Source organism: Anomalospiza imberbis, chromosome 2 (assembly GCF_031753505.1).
Source record: "Anomalospiza imberbis isolate Cuckoo-Finch-1a 21T00152 chromosome 2, ASM3175350v1, whole genome shotgun sequence".
Classification (NCBI taxonomy): Eukaryota; Metazoa; Chordata; class Aves; order Passeriformes; family Viduidae; genus Anomalospiza; species Anomalospiza imberbis.
In genome coordinates this window covers 30327136-30345756 of record NC_089682.1, presented here as the reverse complement: position 1 = coordinate 30345756, position 18621 = coordinate 30327136, and the positions used below count along the sequence as shown (strand labels likewise).

General features: G+C 41.2%; 1 protein-coding gene, 1 long non-coding RNA gene and 1 other non-coding gene across 3 annotated transcripts; 1 reads left to right on the top strand and 2 right to left on the bottom strand.

Annotated features, from left to right (window-relative positions):
- Positions 1–751: 751 nt before the first annotated feature.
- Positions 752–12809, top strand: CNOT11 (CCR4-NOT transcription complex subunit 11). The gene is made up of 7 exons (XM_068180345.1): positions 752–1232; positions 2466–2630; positions 7111–7263; positions 7815–8017; positions 8786–8988; positions 10144–10240; positions 12455–12809. The coding sequence occupies exons 1-7, from the start codon at positions 827–829 to the stop codon at positions 12650–12652; spliced, it is 1425 nt and encodes a 474-aa protein (XP_068036446.1). The 5' UTR covers positions 752–826; the 3' UTR covers positions 12653–12809.
- Positions 12810–14901: 2092 nt separating this feature from the next.
- Positions 14902–17919, bottom strand: LOC137468550 (uncharacterized). The gene is made up of 2 exons (XR_010996030.1): positions 17628–17919; positions 14902–15503 (listed from the first exon to the last, which is right to left on the bottom strand). It is a non-coding gene; the product is annotated as an uncharacterized lncRNA (long non-coding RNA).
- On the bottom strand, positions 17205–17317 carry LOC137469834 (small nucleolar RNA SNORD89). The gene has a single exon (XR_010996713.1). It is a non-coding gene; the product is annotated as a small nucleolar RNA SNORD89 (small nucleolar RNA).
- Positions 17920–18621: the final 702 nt, after the last annotated feature.

Sequence of the window (18621 nt, the reverse complement as noted above, 5' to 3'; positions counted from 1 at the left end):
AAACCTCCCCTGGTGCATCCTGAGGCTGCGTCCTCGCGTCCTGTCGCTCGTTACCTGAGAACAGTCTGGCCCCCACTGGGATACAACCTCCTTTCAGGCGGTTGTAGAGAGTGTTAAAATCCCCGCTGAGCCTCCTTTTCTCCAGGTTCAACAACCCCAGCAGCCTCAGATGTTCCTCATAGAACCTGAGCTCCAGGCGCTTCCGCGGTGTATGCAATGGGCCCAATCCGCGGTGCAACTGCTGCGCCGTTAAACGGCACGGCCACGAGGTGTTCCTCGGCCACGAGAACACCCCCGGCCCCACAGCCGGGAGGCGGCGCGGGAGGCGGCACGGGGGCCCCGCCACGGCCCCGCCGCGGCCGGGAGCAGCCTCGGCCCGGGAGGCGCAGGCTCCCGGCGCGGCGCCGCCGCCATCGCGCTGCCCCCGCCGCCATCGCGCTCCCCCCGCCGCCATCGCGCTGCCCCCGCCGCCATCGCGCTCCCCCCGCCGCCATCGCGCTCCCCCCGCCGCCATCGCGCTGCCCCCGCCGCCATCGCGCTGCCCCCGCCGCCATCGCGCTGCCCCCGCCCGGCACGGGGGCGGCGCAGCGAGCGCCGCGCGCCGCCGGGCGCCCCCTGCCGGCCCCCGCGGGCGCGCGCGCGCGCAGCCGCTGCCCGGACCAATGGCGCGCCCCCGTCGCGCGGCCCGGACCAATCCCGGCCCTCCCGGCCGCGCGCGCGCCGCCCCGCAGGCCGGGCCGGAAGGCCGCCGGCGCCTTTCGCGGCAGCGCCGTAAAGCGCGGCCGGCGGGGAGCGCCGGGGCCGGAGCGGCGGCGGTCGCGGTCGGATGCCCGGGGGCGGGGGCAGCCCGGCGCCCGGCACGCAGGGGGCAGCGGAGGCGGGCGAGGCGGCGGCGGGCGGCAGGATGAGCCTGTCGCCGAAGGAGCTGTCGAGCCTGCTGAGCATCGTGTCGGAGGAGGCGGGCGGCAGCACCTTCGAGGGGCTCTCCAGCGCCTTCCACCACTACTTCGGGAAGGCCGAGCACTTCCGGCTGGGCTCCGTGCTCGTCCTGCTGCTGCAGCAGCCCGACCTGCTGCCCAGCCCCGCGCAGCGCCTCACCGCGCTCTACCTCCTCTGGGAGATGTACCGCACCGAGCCCCTCGCCGCCAACCCCTTCGCCGCCGTCTTCGCCCACCTCCTCAACCCCGCGCCCGAGCGCGGCGGCGACGAGGCGGAGCGCACCCCGCTCTCAGGTGCGTCCCGGCGCGGCGGGGAGCGGGGCAGGCGGGCGGCGCTGGAGCCCTCCTGGAGAAAGCGGTGCGAATTCCGTACGGCCAGCGTGTCTGGGATTGGTGTCAGCCAGGCCGCTTGCTTGGACCTCATAGCGCTCTACAACTGCCTGAGGGGGCTGGGGCTGTTACGCGTGGAGAGCAGGAGGCTCGGTCACTTCTCGCTCTCTGCAACCGCCTGAAAGGAGGCTGTAGCCAGGTGGGGCTCGGCCTCTTCTCCCGAGCAACCAGCGACAGGACAAGAGGACATGGTGTAAAGCTGAGCCACGGCAGGTTTAGGTTGGATATGGGAGTTCTTCACAGAAAGGGTGATTAGACATTGGAATGATCTGTCCAGGGAGGTGGTGCAGTCACCGTCCTTGGAGGTCTTTAAGGAAAGACTGGACGTGGCACTCAGTGCCCCGGTGTAATTGACATGGCAGTGTTCAGTCATAGGTCAGACTCGATGATCTCGGAGGTCTTCTCCAACCTAATTGATTCTGTGTTAACGTGGAATTTTGGGGAGAAAGCAGTCACAAAAAGCTGGTGGTGACAGGAGGCTTCTGACAGCCTTAAAGCTGTGAAACAAAACTATTAGAGAGAAATACATGAGACTGAAACACTTTTTTCCTCTTCAATAAACATGACACTACCAGTGTCGAGTAAATCAGTTTCTAAAAAAAATAACCTGTTGGAGAGACTACAGAGAGGACCACCAAGTTGCTTAGAGGGCTGGAACACCTGAACAGGCTACCAGAGGAGCTGTGGATGCCCCATCCCTGCAAGTGTTCAAGGCCAGGCTGGATGGAGCTTGGAGCAACCTGGCCTAGGGATGGGTGTCCCTGCCCATGGCAGAGGGTGGGAACTAGATAGTCCTTAAGGGCCTTTCCAACCCAGGCCATTCTCTGATTCTGTGAATTGCAATGTCAGGTCATACTAAATAGCTCAATTTTTGTCTGCATTGGAAATTGTGTGAATGAACTAGCACGAGTGACTTAGCATCAGCTGTGGCTGTCATGATGTGTAATACTGATCACGTAGTGCTGTATTTTGCATTAAAACAGTTCTCTGTGTGTCACACCGACTCTCCAGCTGCACCTACCTTGCCATAAATAACAGATCCGTTTGTCTTAGTTTTGCTTGTTATACAGGAAGAGCATGGAAACTTAATGCTCCTACATTAAAAACCATGGATTATTTTTCACTGTGTCTCCACAGGCTTCTTACCTCCCATAACTCCTCCAGAAAAATTCTTTCTTTCACAACTGATGTTGGCCCCTCCTAGAGAGCTGTTCAAGAAGACTCCTCGGCAGATTGCTGCGATGGATGTGGGGAACATGGCCCAGTCAGTGGACATCAGTGGGCTGCAGCTGGCATTAGCAGGTAAGGAAGGTTTGTGCCTGCGGTGCTCTTAGGAATGGAAGCTCTCATTGGAACATGACTGTGGGCTACCTGAGAAACACCTGTTTGTCCTGAATATGAAAAAGTTTGAACTGTGCTTTAGGGTCTTCAAGCCTGTGTTGAAGCACTTAGAGAAACTTCAGGCAGAGATTACATCCTAACACTTTTATCCTCCTTAACAAGTAGTTTTTTTAAGCATATATGTAATTGCCTTAAATACAAGAATATTTTGCAAGTATAGCAAGATTTTAATCTAAAGCTATGAGGAGGTTTCTTTAGGGATGAGTTTTTTGGGTTGGGGGGGATGTTTCTGGTGGTTTTTTTTCATTTGTTTGCTTTGTTTTAGTTATTTTTGTGGGTTTTTTTTTTTCATCCCTTTTCACCCTCTGCAGTATTGCTTTTATGAGAGAACAAGCATAACTGTCATGCTACTATTACATACCAGTACTTCAGCTGTACCTGGAAAATTGACTATTAGAATTATATCTTTGGTTTATTGCAAAGTTAGACCTTGCAGTGTTAGCTCAAGAGTTGGAATCCAGTTTTACTAGATTGAAAAGAAAAGCAATGTGATGCTTATCCTTTGACAGGAGAACAGGAGGAGGGACATGACTGTTCATGTCACATCTGGAGTGAAGATGAAATATTATATATTGTTGGGAACAAGGAACCAGTTTAAACACACAAAAAAAAATCCTTTTTTCCTCGGTATGTTGCAGTAGACCTGCTTGCTTGAAAACTGACCATTCCAGTTCTGTATCTGTACAATGTGATTTATTGCTCTGGATGGGCACCATTTATATCCATTTATATTTTCTGTGTCCTGCACTTTTATCTTGGTGTTGTCACTCTTTTTCTGTGGACTCTGATACTGGCTGGTAAAGTTGTGGTATTATTCACAGTCTACAAATGTCTTATGAGGTTCTTCTTAACTGCTATTTCCAGACTGGGATAATTTGAGAACGCAAATTGAACACCTTAACAAGCCATTGTGAGACAAAGTTTTCTGGTCCTTCTTGTGTTCATCCTGTCTGTATTTTGTAGAATACAAATTAGCAAATTAAAATTTTACTCAGGTAACTTGTCATTTTTAGTGCAAGGCATATGTGATGCCTTAAGAAACCTCAAGGTGCTTTTATTTGTTTTCCCCTTGATACTGTATTTGCCTTCTGAATAGTTTGTTCTCATTAAAGGTGAAATAATAGAATCAAAGAATGGGTTGGGTTGGAAAAGACCATAAAAATCATCCACTTCCTCCTTCACCCACTGTGAGCATGAACACCTTCCAATAGACCAGGTTGCTCAAAGCCCCATCCAGCCTGGACTTGGATATTTCCATGGATGGGGATCCACAGCTTCTCTGGGCAACCTCAAAACTGTGGTTTGGTGAATGTGTGCTCTAGGCCACATACTTTACTTTAAAATAGAAGATAATGATGGCTGAAAGTAGAATACAAAGTCATTAATGGCTTGTATAAAATTTATATCATTGTTTACATAATCCAGTAAATGTGCACAGTTGCTTACAAGCAGTTGTAGAAGTTATGTAACAAAACCAGCTGCATCTGAAAAAGCTCTGTGCTGTCTTTCTCAGACTTCTTGCTGTAGGTCCCCAGAATAACTATCTGCTTTCTAAACACTTTCTTAGAAGATAAATCTTTTACTTGTTTTAAAATGATGATGCTTCTTCTGTTGGTTGTGTTTTGGAAAGTCTATGATTTTTTCCAGTGGTCTTCATTTACACATTTTCCAAGTGATAATACAATATATGTTTAATATATTATAATATAAAATATAATATAAATATAAAATATATTTCCTAATATACATTTCTCCAAATGATTCAATATATAGGATGAAGCTGGTGCAGGATGATGACACCAAGATGCAAAGTTTGAGGTGTTTTGTTTACACCCTTTCCCCAGGATGTACAGAATGTCACAGCTATAACACTTGGTAGCTTTTCAGAAGTATGGTCCTTGAGATGAGTTCAGGGCTGTTCAGAGCAGGATGATTTTGACTTGCTTTAGCACATAACTGCAAAATCAAATGAAATAATTTAGAAAGCATTTCATTTTTTTTCTATCAGTTTATCTTTCCCAATCGTTTTTTTTATAAAGAAAATGAAAACACCCTCTGAATCTGAGCTCACTGTGGCAGTTTATTTAGTTTATTTGCAACTCTAAGGTGTATTTTCTATTTTTGATTTTCTTTTTTGGTTTTAAGGTTTTCCACCACCACCCCTCAAAAAAAAAAAAATAGAATGCTGGAATCGAGCATCTTGGGCATGTATTAACACTTGTTCTGTTTTCTCTTCCCTTTGGTCTGCAGAGAGCCAATTCAAACTTTGGTTCTGCCCTACAATATGTTTTTGTTCATCTGGTGTGCTACCCTATAAAAAAAAAAAAATTGTCCTAGCTGCAGGGATGGGTTTCCTGGCAAAGTGTTCCTCAGTGTTTGTCTGCTAACCTTTATTTGATGGGGGAGTAACTGACCTGATGAAAGTAAAGCTTTTAATACATGGTCAAGCTCTCTCTAATAATCAAAGAAAGTTTGTTTTTCCCTGTAAAAATAAAATAATAAGCTCTATAAAGGAACCTAAGGATTTGTTTTCAGTATAGTTTTGTAAAATTTAAATGTCTTAGTTGAAGATGCTGTATTAGTTTCTGTTTAATCACCGTGTTATAATTCTTCTGCTTACCTGAAGCTGTTGATGCAGCCCTTTTTCTTGAAGCAGTGAGGTTGAACTTCTGAGCTTCAGTGCATATAACTGAGGGCTCGGGCAGGCTTCTCAAATCAGTGAAGTGAAATATCACTAATTATCTTATCTTACATCACTAGTAATTTCAGATTATGAAGCTGCAAACAAACCCATGACTTACTGACTGATGGATTTAAGTTCTAGACTATAAATGAAAAGATAGAAAAAGGACACCCAATGCCTCTCCCCTACTCTTATATTTCTTCTGTTAAATCAACCCTTCTGTTCAGGGGCTAAATGAAAATACTCATGAGATGAAGTTTGAAATAGTTGCTTAAGTAGAAAATACGTTTCATAAACCAGCTCATTTGGACTTTGCCTTTAAAATATTTTTTTTTAAGTAGCTGAAAAGTATTGTAGTTGTTACCTTTAATAGAAAAATATTCCCTGCTGTGGTGCTTCAGTGAGCATATATGCACATGTTTGCATTATCTGAAATAGTTGGATAAAGTTGGACAGAAAGCCAAAAAAATTAACGACTTTGTTCACATGATGCTCTTACCACTCACAGTTTTGGGCATCTCTTGCCGATTTTTTTGGAATAATATGAAATAGTTTGTGTGTGTGGGCAGCTGGGAAGGGTCAACACGATTGCACAAAAAGGAGAAAGCACACTTTGCTTAGAAGTGTTAGGGTACACAAAATATGACAGCACTCACTCAATTAGCCAGGAAATGGAGTGGTGTTTAGTTTCATCTGGAACTTTTTCAAAGGATTTCTTGTGTGGTACCAGCAATTTTGGACTTCAGATAGCTTAAGGCATAATCTGCTGCTTAGTGTTCTCAGTTAACAGGGTGGGGAGAGGAATGTTAAGTGGTATTCTGTAGAGGGGATTTTTCTGCTTTTTGTCCTTTGGAGTTTTCTTTGCCAAAGCAATGGAAAACAGGATTTCTGAAAATCGTGTGGAGAACACAGAAGATCAGCCATGAAGTCTCCAGATACAGAAGAGCAATAGATTATTGACAGAAGGGCACATAAAAATCTGATAAAGAAAGCAATGTGTCCCACATTTTCCTTTTTGGCCAATTTGTTCAAAGTCTTCAGCTGTATATACACTAACCTCAATGTTATTTTTCTGTAACTTGTTTATGTTCTGTAATTTGGCCTCTAAAGGGATGATTTTAGCTCCTTTCAGGTTTGCTTTAATGATGATGTCTGTAGAATCAGGTAACTATTAAAGCTTCATTGTTTACCACTAAAGCACTGATTCTGGCTTGACAGTGAAGGTACAGGGAGCTCAAGCAATGCCACAGAAATGTGTAGGGTAAATTTGAATAGCTGACTTTAGGTCTAGTATGACCATTATCGTCTGTAAATGGATCAGCGTAGATCTTTCACTTTTCTTCTCTTAGAAATGATTACAAAACTAGATACAGCATAGGAACTCTTTGAGTAGCAGCATGGGAACCTACTAATGTGCTGCTTTTAGATGTAGATTACATCAGTTACGTGCCTTTTCTAAGGCCAAGACTACGTTTCAGATTAACATCTATTTCTTCTTTATTCTTGCTGCATACCCTCTGTCCTTGCCTGTCAGCTGGCACTCAGACTGCTGACTGCCTGATCTACTAAATTTCATCTTGATATTATCTATTGGGGTTTTTTTAAAGCCAGTTCTTTTCTAAAGCTTCTTGTTTCTCACTACTTTTAGTATTCCAGGCATCTCTGTTCCAATTTTATGGTTTAATATTCTTCTTTCAGAACGTCAGTCCGAGTTGCCAACACAGAGCAAGGCCAGCTTCCCCAGCATTCTCAGCGATCCTGACCCAGATTCTTCCAACTCTGGTTTTGACAGCTCTGTTGCTTCCCAGATCACAGAAGCATTAGTGAGTGGACTAAAGCCTCCTATAGAAAGTATGTGCATTTTCACATCTTTGTTTCTGTAACTCCCTACATACTGTGTTATTTTACTTCAGATAAAATGTAATGGAATTCAGAAATATTTTCAAGGCATGAAATGGAAATTAAGGTGAATGGAAGTGCAAAACTGCATCAGGCTGTTTCTAGATCAGATTCTAGTGTTCACATTTACAGACTTCTAGAAATCTGGAGTCTATGTTCAAGCCATTCCCCATGTCATCTGTTGAACAACAGATACTAGTCCCTGCACTGAGATCTGCATTGGCTGGTAACACCTCCCAGGGAAGCAGTTACTGTGGAGGGGAAAAAGACCACAGGATCAGTAACTCCGTGATCTGAATCAAGAGGACAAACAGGCGGATGTAACGGTATCACTAAAAATCAGAAGTAGATGTTTCTCTGGGAGGCAAATACGATTGTAATGCTGTTCTCAGTGTTATAATAGCTTAAAGAAATAGGGGCTTTTGGGGTGTCTTCTGTTTTTTACTGATATAGAACTGAATACCCAAAGCTTAAGAAAACATTTCCAATTGTTGTCTTTTTAGGTCACTTTCGACCAGAGTTTATTCGACCACCGCCTCCACTCCATATATGTGAGGATGAATTGGCATGGCTAAATCCAATCGAGCCAGATCACACAATTCAGTGGGATAAGTCAATGTGTGTTAAGAACAGTACTGGAGTTGAGATAAAAAGAATAATGGCAAAGGCTTTTAAAAGTCCTTTGACATCACCACAGCAAACACAGGTAAGGATGATGCACTTTCCTGTCTAAAATGATTCTCTAAGAAGCTATTAACTGCTGTGTTTTAGAAAAGTTTGAGCGCTTTAATTGATCTGTGTTTGGATTCAGGAAACTTTTAAATTGTAAAAATCCAAAAATTTTGACTTGGGTTTTTCTGAATAAGGAAGATAATGTACGTACCATTGACTTGATGTAATTACAGTTGATCAGGAGTAGCACCGACATTTTTCTGCGTGGAAAAATCATTGTATAACTAAATTGCTTATGTTTCTGTGAAAGTTTTTGATAAATAATTACTGCAGAAATATCAACAACATTTTCCCCACCTCAATTTGATAGTATTACCCCTGATTTCAGTGGGCTTTTTTCATCATTATTATACTGGTACTATAAAATAAACTTTATTTGCACTACTCTTTCTGCCAAGTGAACTTGAAATTGAGATTTCCTTCTACTGGACAAGAAACTAAAGGAGGCTGAAACTTTTTTTCTTTTTTTTAATAAAAAAATTCATAATGGAATTTTTTTAACTCCCTTCTTTGTCAGCCACTGATGAGACTCCTAAATGCATTAGTAAAGGTTTTATGGACACAGTTGCCTGTACATAAAAAAATTTAAAGAAGCCCTCCAGTGCTTTTCTCAATAGAAAAGCCTAAATCTAAAGAGCTGTCATTCTCCTGGATCTTAGATGTATTATAACAGTTTTTTCAAGCAGTAACATGAATAGCTGAGGAAAAATCAACTGAGGATTTTTTTTTTTCTTCTTCACAGCTCCTTGGAGAACTGGAAAAGGACCCCAAGCTTGTTTACCATATTGGTCTCACTCCTGCCAAATTGCCAGACCTGGTTGAAAACAATCCTTTAGTAGCTATAGAAATGTTGCTGAAACTAATGCAGTCTAGTCAAATAACAGAGTATTTTTCTGTCTTGGTCAACATGGACATGTCCTTACATTCAATGGAAGTTGTAAATCGGTGAGTACCATCTCAAATCAAATAAGGTTTCACTGAGTATGTAAAATGAGCAGTTGTGTTTTATTAGGATATCTGGAAATGTTCATTTTGATCCTTCTTGAGGCATGTCTCTATGGGAGATAGAAGACTACAGTGGGACAAAGGGCAGTTATTGTGAGAATCCAGTTAATGCCACATGGCTAATCTGCTTAATTGCAACTTGTATTCTTGATGCAGCTTAAGTGAACAAAAGGTGCTGTTGTTAAACAGTTGCCCTGCTGTATGTTCATGTTCTGTTTTCATTGAGAATAATTTCTGCAGATAGGTACAACTCATTTTCTTAACAGAATGCTAGCCCCTTAAATGGGAATACTTTTCAGACAGCTAATTCCCACAAATTTGCAGAAATACATCTCTCCCGCTTAGTTTCTTCAATTTCTTGGCAATTACTGAACGTGAACTACCAAATAAGCCTCAATCAGCAGTCCCTTTGAAGCAGGGTTGAATTGCATCTTAAATATCTTCTGATTAAAGAAACAGTTTTGAAATAAATGCCTCCCTACTGGTGCAGACTGACAGCAGTTACTGCCCTGAAGTGGGGCTAATGATTGCAACATGGAGAAAGAGTGGTGAGAGAAGAGCTTTTACCTGTGTCCAGGAGAGCTACACCACCAGTCAGGCATGCAATGTGACTGTCAGTATGAACAGGGAGACACTGATCATTAAGGGAAGTAAGATAAAAAATTGAAACTCCACTTGAAACTAAAACCTTCACCTTTTTCCCTATTGTCCCCCTTTCACTATTTGAGATAGGACTGATTTGAGTTACTTTGGTCAGATTCTGTTGTAACCTTGTGGCAGTTCTCCATTTAGTGCATGTTGTTACTTTAAGACAGCTGTGTTGCTCTTTTGGTTAAGAAGCAGTGGCAACTCAAATGTCAGGTCTAGTAGAAATCAGTCTAACTTAGCTTCTGTACTTTCAGAGTTTTAAAAAGTTTTACTCTTATTTAGAAATTTAAATTACTAGAAATACATCTGGAAGCTGTCAAAAACCAGTTCTGTATGACAGAACTGGGAATAAACTCATATAACAGGTCTAATTGATATGATTTGTTTTGCTACAGAAACACTGGATTTATGGCTTCATAAACCACTGAATATATTTTATTTGAACAGGCTTACTACTGCAGTTGATCTCCCACCTGAATTTATTCATCTTTATATCTCCAATTGTATCTCCACCTGTGAACAGATTAAAGACAAATATATGCAGGTGAGTCCTTCAGTAAATTGGTTAAGAAAAAGTATCCCGTATATTGCTCTGCAAAATATGTGCTATGATTTTAATAAGGCTGATAGCATTAAGTAACTCTGTTTTACTGCTTTTTTATTTCAAAGGCACTTTTTTTTCCTAACACTCTCTGCTTCCCAAGCCTGTCATATTTGCACGCTGGTACTGAGGAAGTTGTAGCCACTCCAAGGATCCCTGACTAGGGAGGGTCAGAGAAAACCTGAGGTTTACACACTTATGGGATTCAGAGTTGTCTACATGCTGTGTGAGGTACTTCCTTCTCTCCTAAACTGATCTGTTGGTTTCACCAGGTACCCAGTAGAACTTTTCTTGGGTATGTCATTGGTGAAAAACAGTTCTGTATTCAGTTTCTCCAAGGCATTTTGAATCCTAAGTCCTACCTTAGCTTTTTCCTCTTCATACTGAAGGATTGAAGTGTCCTGAGTCTCTTGCAGCAAGACAACTGTTTCTTTCCCATTAAGCTTTTCTGGTGTCCTCTAGTGCCTTCTCCAGCACTACTGTATCCTTCAGCTACAGAAATGAAAGTTGTGTGCAGTGCACAGGATATGGCTACAATGTGTTTTTAGACAGGAGCAGTCCCCCCCGCATCTTGTTTTCAATCCCATTCTGATGATGACTGACCATGTGTTTTCTTTTGATGGCTGCTGATGCTTCTCTACTTTGTGGCTCTGCCAGACACACATGGATGACTTCATCTGTGACCTGCTGAGTAGCTCTGTCTATTACATTTGGTCGTGGAGTAGGAAAATACCAGCAGACCTGGGCTGCAGCTGAGAATATGCCCAGAATGGGACACGGTGCTCAGAGGGGCTGCTGGGAGCACATAGCAGCTGTGCTTCAGGCACACAGGGGACAAAAAAGAGCTCTGAGGGTCAAGGAACATACACTGATTACTAAGCAGCATGCAGAGCTTGAGATCTAACATTTTTTAATGTGTATGGGGCTTCACAGCAGCTGAGACACAAGATGTTTTGTTTAAAAAGCATGGTACAAAATTATTGTTGGAAATGATCCTCAGAGGCTGGGAGTCAGCCAGTAATCTTGCATTTGTTCTTTTGCCGAGTTTCATGTTCCTGGATCATTAAAGTTATTTGCGTAACTAATTTGTGTTGCAGAGAAAGCATGTGATGCCTTTTGAACACAATGAAGGAAATAAGTTGTTCAGTCTCTGAATTCTCTCATTATAAGTAGCAAATTTTGCAGTAGTAAGATCAGTTCCTGGTAAAATAGCTGATATCTGATTTTCGGTCTCAAATAATCTGAAATGCTTTGGACACTTAATCTGTCACATCCTTCAGTTCTGTCTGATAAATATCATTCACATACTTACCTTTAGAGAAAGGTATGGGTTCACCTCTTTCTCACAATGTGAAGTATGAGAGCACTTTAATGATAAAGACTTGGTTTTGTCCTTGGGGAAAAATGTGCTCTGTGTTAAACAGATGGTTGGTGACTGGACCTATGTATGACAGTTTTAAGTGCCAGTTCCTAAGCTTTCACTTCCGATTCTCGTTGTGCTCTTCAAGGTGTTGCCTAAGTAGCTCTTAAGAAAGACGAACACTTTTAAGATCCTGTCTTTTCTCCGGATCAGGCAGGAAATGAGCCATGAGTTCTTGGATTAGGTGTCCCTGGAATTGTTTTTCCGTCTAATATAGAGCAAAAGGGTTACCTGCTGTTTCAGCAACAGAGAACATTCCATGAAGGAAGTTTGGAATCAGTTTGGTTGATGTCACTTCCTATCTAGAGTTCCTTGATGATGTGGTCATAAGAAATTTTAAGATGTGAAATTTGTTCAATTTTTTTTATGGGGCTATTGTAGAAAATAACACTAACCAAGACTCAAATGTTGACATCATCTTCAGCTATTATCTCTTCTTTGCCTTTATTCAGAGATTACATAATAAATTAAGTACAGGTAGATGTGGTGCTTCATTTGTGCATGGGATTAATCCTGAGAAGGCTCCTGCATCTAGAAGTACAAGAACTATAGAGCAGTTAATTTTCAAAAGACAGTGGTAGTATGGGAAATGGAAGAGAAGGGGCAGCATGTACAAAGCTTGGGAACACGATAACTGCTAGAACACCTCATTTGTACTGCTGAGGGCCAACAGTCCTTTAACTGACTTGGTTGCAAACATTTATTTGGATTATTAAACCATCTCTCTTATGTTTCAGAACCGCCTGGTCCGCCTTGTTTGTGTCTTTCTTCAGTCTTTAATCAGAAACAAAATTATTAATGTACAGGACTTGTTTATAGAAGTGCAAGCATTCTGCATTGAGTTCAGTCGAATACGAGAAGCAGCTGGCCTTTTCAGATTGCTGAAGACACTGGACACTGGGGAAAATCCATCAGAAACAAAAACATCAAAATAAAGTGACTGTCAGTGGCAAAAAAATCCCTCTTGCTAGTGTTCTATACCAATTAATTGTACATTTTAAACTTAAATCCCTGGATTAATTATGTATTATATTAATTACATTATAAATAGCATTTTATGCATTTGAACAATAAATAAGGGTTTTTCTGATACACATGTTTGAGTTTGTGAAATATGTTAGGCCTTACGCTATTTTTCACTATGGTTAAAATTCGTATGTCATATACATATCTTGAAATTCAGGCTCTAGTTCCAGAGAGAAAAAATGATACTTAGCATTCACAGCAACTTGAAGCATTAATCTGGCACTCACTGTCTTTGAGTCCAAAATTGTTTGTATATAACTAAAGTCAACTTGTATTAAGCTGAGTAAGTTCCTTGTTTTAACTTTTGTTCACTGTGTAAGACCTTCTAGGAGCTGATAGAACTCCTAACAGTGTGTTCTGGTGAGTAAGGGAAAATCTGTCTTGATATCTAGAAACAGCTAAAGGCTTATCTTCACAAGGCAGAGATGAAGTTGGGTGCTGCAGGCTCACAGCAATATTCTCTCCTATCTCTCCACTGAGTTTTTTCAGAATCATGCCAGCAGCAGTTGAAATACCATACCTTACATGCTTGTAAAAATCCTTCACTTAGGAAAGAGTCACATTTCTTCCATAAAAATCAAAAGAATTCCAGTCTCTTCTCACTTCCGAATTTGCACAGGCAGTTGCTGTGTATCTTCCAAAGTTAAATAGCTTCTTCCTTCTAGAGCACAGAGGCAGAGTAGTTTTCATGTTAGATGCCAGGTATTGGGGAAACTGGGGATGGAGTCTGCTAAACTATAATTTTAAGCAGATAATAGAGTAGCTGCTGTTATATTTAAGCCCTGAGACTGAAAAGGAGAGTAACTTGGAAAGTTAACAAGTTCTATTTTAAAGCTGCTTGCTAAATGAAAGTTGTTTTAAATCTGCATCTGCTTCTCAAATTTTTAGGAACTACAAGATCAATAATGCAAAGAAAAGATGGTCTTTTGGCTCTTTCTTTCCAAGTAATTTAAGATGTGAAAGTGCTTGGATCGATAGGATTTTCAGTCTCTTGTCTCATTTAGTGTAATTTTTCATTAAAAAGTCCTGTGAGAAATGTTCTGTCGTCATTAGGGCTTAGACTGGAGCAGCTTTCCAGTTAAAATGTATCAGGTCAACTAAAGTAACACTTATTTAAGATCTGTTGCAATTCTAGACATTGCTTCCAACCCCAATACATTTGCTGTCAGGCATTTTTAGTGGCAACACTTAGGACACAAGCGGGTTTAAAATCATACCTTAATGTTTTCTATCTACTAAAGCTGAAGCCTAATTTGACTATATTCTGTGTAGCAGTACCCCTCTTCAAAAACATACATACATAGTCATAGACTAATATCATTGTGCTACTATGATATTACAGCCAAAGTCTAGCTGTTCTGCATCTTCACTGTATTTTCCTGAGTTGTAGTGATACATGCAATTTTTACAGTTTTGTGACAAATCCAAGGATTAAGGACTTATCAAAAAATTTTATTATTTTATCATAGATATGTCTGAGACATTAATTTCAGAGCCCTGTCGTACTGGGGAAGTGTAGGGTGGCCTTTGTGAGAAGGTGGTTGCCCTGTTCCAGGCCCAGCCAGGACAAGGTGGCACAGCAGAGCCCCTCAGCCAGGCTGATGGCAGCTCAATGATAGCCCTGGAGTGATCGATACCTGATGGAGAGGATCCACACTGAAGCAGTTCTTAAAGAACTGCAGCTCCTTGGAAGGAGCTCAGGATGGAGCAGGGTAAAAGGGTGAGGAGGGAACAGCAGAGACCACCTGTTACAGGCTCACCCCCCCATCATCCTGCTACCATGGAAGGGAGAAGTGTCAGCTTACCGAAGGGTAGTTTTAGTCCTCTACTACCCTACTCTCAAACTAATTTATTGCCATTTCAAAGTAATCTTCATGTAGTCACATCTCTTGTGCCTGTGATGGCAATTGGTAACTGTTTCTTATCTTGGCCCACAAGTTCTTCCATCAATTTTCCCCTCCTCACAAAGCAGCCAGCCAAGATTAACCCAGCCCTCCCAGCTATTGGTGACACAGGGGAAGCACCACATGCTTGAAGGGGCTCCCCCATAGCTACTCAGCATCAAGTTAAGCTTGTTTTGTGCTGTGCTAGTGCTGAGTGTCTCAGATCCATTTCCTAAGTGTACCAAAGAAAACAAAACCCTCCACCTTCTCAGGCATTGCTTTTTACAAGGTCTGTATAATTTATTATGGAATTTGAGCTTTTAGCCATTAAGTTACAACAACAATGCATAACTTGACATTCTTACAACTGTACATACACAATGGAAGAGACAAGTGCTTAATCCAAACAATGCAACCAAATTAGTTCAAGGTTATAATAAAAGACTGTTGTGAATAGTTTTTGACAGACTAGCAAATTCAAATAGTTCTCTGCAGGTATATGTTTATAGTAGAAGTAAGTGGCTTCAAAGTTTTGGAGTTAAGCTTCAGACTAACAAAATGATGGAAATTTACTCTGCTCTTCTGAATTAAGGATATGCTCATTTAAAAATGCAGTAACATTACCATGTTTCAGATGGTGAAAAGGAGCTTCAGGTCAAATGGAAGTATAAGGGACAGTCTCAGGCAATGCACTCTTCACACACAAATACATGCAATTATAAAGGCATTCTATTTTAAAAACTTCCTTAAATCAAGTTTTGCAATACAGTAGGATATCTGAGGAGAAATCAGGACCCATACTGAACAAAACCAAAAGCCTTCAGCTTGATTTGTGCACTTTTAAATCAATTCCAATTCTCAAATCTTCACATATCACCTGTGAGGGAAAAGAACACATCCAGTAAAGATCAGTCTCAAGGACATGTTACAATTTTTTACAGGCATTCAGTTAAAAAAAATTAAGCTGACATATTCCATTTCAGGAACTGTAATTCATGATGGCCCTATTATAAAATTGCATCCTTTCAACTTACCCAAGGGGACAGTCTTGTTGAACTCTACCCAACTACAACTGTCTGGTTGTAGAGGAACCTTGCAGGATGGGCAAAAAACCTGAATGACCATTCCCAAATCAAAATTAAAAAATTAAAATCAGGTAACTAAAAGACAGCTTTGCACACTTGACAAAGGTGTTGCAATGGTGTTTTTCTGTGCCAGTTACAACCTAAACAGGAACAGAATTCCCAACAGGCCAGCTTTGGCAGGAATATACTGGTATGCACTTTATCAAGTCAGCATGGATTAAAGGCACTTCCACTGTAGGTAAATTATCCTACAACTCCTCTAGTAGACCTCCAAAATCTAGCCCTAATTACTGGCTACTGGACTACATTCACATGCAATGTGGGGGGTACGGGGCAGGGGAAAGGAATTATTGCTACCCTATCAATCTTCTCTAGTACATGCCAAGAATCTCCTCCAAGCATTGCTTAGAGCCAAAGAAGAACCCAGTCTAGCAGTCATTAGTAAAAGAAAATTCAGACTTTCCTATTAAATTGGTACTGCAAGTAATTAAACCATGAACATGCTTTTAGATCTGAAATGTCTATGGTTCATTTTTGCTTGCTATCAAGTCTGAAAGACAGTTTAGACATTTACTACCAAGTTTTTTCCAGTTTGTCATATGTAAACTATTATTAATAAACTAAAATTTCTGAAGAGGGGCCTCAGTTTTTCCTTTAAGACAGCAATTCATTTTGACTTGTTCATACCACCTTTAAAAAAAAATCATTTAACTTCACTAAATTTCTCCCTAACAGAAACAGCAGCAGTAGCAAAGCCATACCAATTAACACAACACTAATAAAACTTATCCCACAAAAACCAGCATCCCCTAGTCCTGCTCGGGATCTTCCCAAGTGATTTATTCAGCATCACCATTGAGGGGCTTTAGATTTCATGTGGGCTCTGCAATTTAGTTTTTTGTATAATGATACCACAGGAATGTCTCCACTAAGCAGCACTCTGCCTGATTACAGCAAAATCTAACAAAGGGACAGAGGTGTCCAAGACAAGTTCGTGCATGTTTTACATAAACTGTGCAGCTAGGAATAGAAAAGTGATGAGGGCAGGGGGAGGCAGCAGGAGCCCACAACACACACAGCTGCAGCTCCCACACTAGGCAGGACATGGCTGAAGCAGCAGAGGTAGATTATAGCTTCCCCAAATGAAAGAGAAGGGAGTCAGGAAGCATGTACCCTACAAAAAGGGGTGAGGAGGTGAAAAAATCCCTCATTAGTTCTGACCGTCATACAAGTTTTTGGTAGGTAAAATGTTAGAAACTAGCAATACCAGTTTGATCCAATTTAGTGGGGATCCAGATCAGCAAAGTCTGTGCACCTGTATTTACCTACAGCAGCCTACACCTGTTTACTCAGTGTAATAGATGAGCTTATTCGTCCTATCCTTCTGGTTTCTAAGCTTCTCTTGCTACTGTTTTAAGCTCCCTAGATTGTCTTTTTCCTGTCCTGTACTTTTCATCCTACCTCTCCTTTTACTAATGCATGTCAGCTTTCTGACTGAGGTCAGACTAGTGATTCGCTTCAGATGATTTTTGTCATTGTGCTTCCAAGGAGAGCAAACTGCTTGCAGGAAGCACTGCAATTCGGCCTTTTGTCATCACTCCTCAGCAGCACAGCTGGCCTCACAAGACTTAACTACATCAAACATCAACTATGTGCAAACCTATTTGACTGAAACAACTGTAACTATTTTTGTGAATGACTGAAATGAAACAGGTGCAGTGCCAGCATGTGAAACAGACCTCAGGAGTCTTCACACATGGATATTTTTTTAAGTCAGCACATACCAGATTTTATAAGCACACTTTTCAGTTTGCAGGTTCCTTAGCTTTTCTTCCATCTTTCTGCCAGATCTCAGATTTAATTCTTAAGAAAAGCTTTTGGTTTTATAGGTATTACATAAAAGCTCAAGTACTTACCACAATTCTCCTCTCCAGAATGAATACTGTGCTGTAGGTATCAGCAAGACACAATCCACAGACTGACAACACTTCTCTTGATAACTTCTCTTTTGGTTCCTCCTTGAGCTAGAATTTAAACCCTCTCAATATCTACTACATCAATGTTCAGTTTTGTGTTAAAGAAGAGGGAGAAGACTTAGTTTTTAATATTGAAGAGATAGTTAAAAAGGCAGTTCTAGAAATGTTGATAAGCTTCTTTTGGAGACGTAAGTGTCCCTACACATTGTCTGCTTTAGTTGTGGGTTGTTTAATTATTTGTTCAGTTTTGGAGATGGCTGGTCAGTCATATTCCATTCTCATGTGCTTCTTGTAAGATAAAGGCATCACAAAAACTTGCACCTGCTGGTGACATCAGAACTACAACCTGACAGTTTTCCAGTAAACCTAAAAGTTATACTCCTACAGGGAAGAGGCAGATTTTTTTAAAGTAGGCATTAACAGGAATTTTTTGAAGGAAATTTAGGGTGAAACATCTGCTCTGCAAAGCAGAAGTTCAGATTATATTTCCCCCTCTATCATGTCTGGAACATTCATTTTAAAATTAAAAAAAAGTTATTGCTTCTATTGAAGCTCAATGTAAGTTAGAAAAAGAATTGCATATTTTCTTAAAAACATTCCAAATATACATTTTAAAAACAAAATGCACTCTAAAACAAATGTCTAGTGAAAGACACTGTTTTAAGCAATCTGTAGCAACAGCTTTACAAAAGAAAATTGAGGAATGTAGCATATTATTTATAACATGACAATGCTAAAATCCTAAACAATTCACTTAACACTCTTAAGTAGTGTTTTAAATATACATATTTCTTTACAAAACAGTTTAGCAATTCCTTATACCACTTACAGTATATAAATATTTGAATAAGAGGTCATAATGGGAGATGACAGGGTTTATATTTACTCTCAGATGCTTCAGATTTCTTAAGTGTTTTACTATAAGGCACAGTAC

What these genes read in the sequence shown, in the direction of transcription:
- CNOT11 (XM_068180345.1), top strand. Translation starts at nt 827, where the DNA reads ATGCCCGGGGGCGGGGGCAGCCCGGCGCCCGGCACGCAGGGGGCAGCG. An exon ending in GCTGCAGCTGGCATTAGCAG is followed by an intron (nt 2,631 to 7,110) that starts GTAAGGAAGGTT and finishes TTCTTCTTTCAG; the next exon opens with AACGTCAGTCCGAGTTGCCA. An exon ending in CATCACCACAGCAAACACAG is followed by an intron (nt 8,018 to 8,785) that starts GTAAGGATGATG and finishes TCTTCTTCACAG; the next exon opens with CTCCTTGGAGAACTGGAAAA.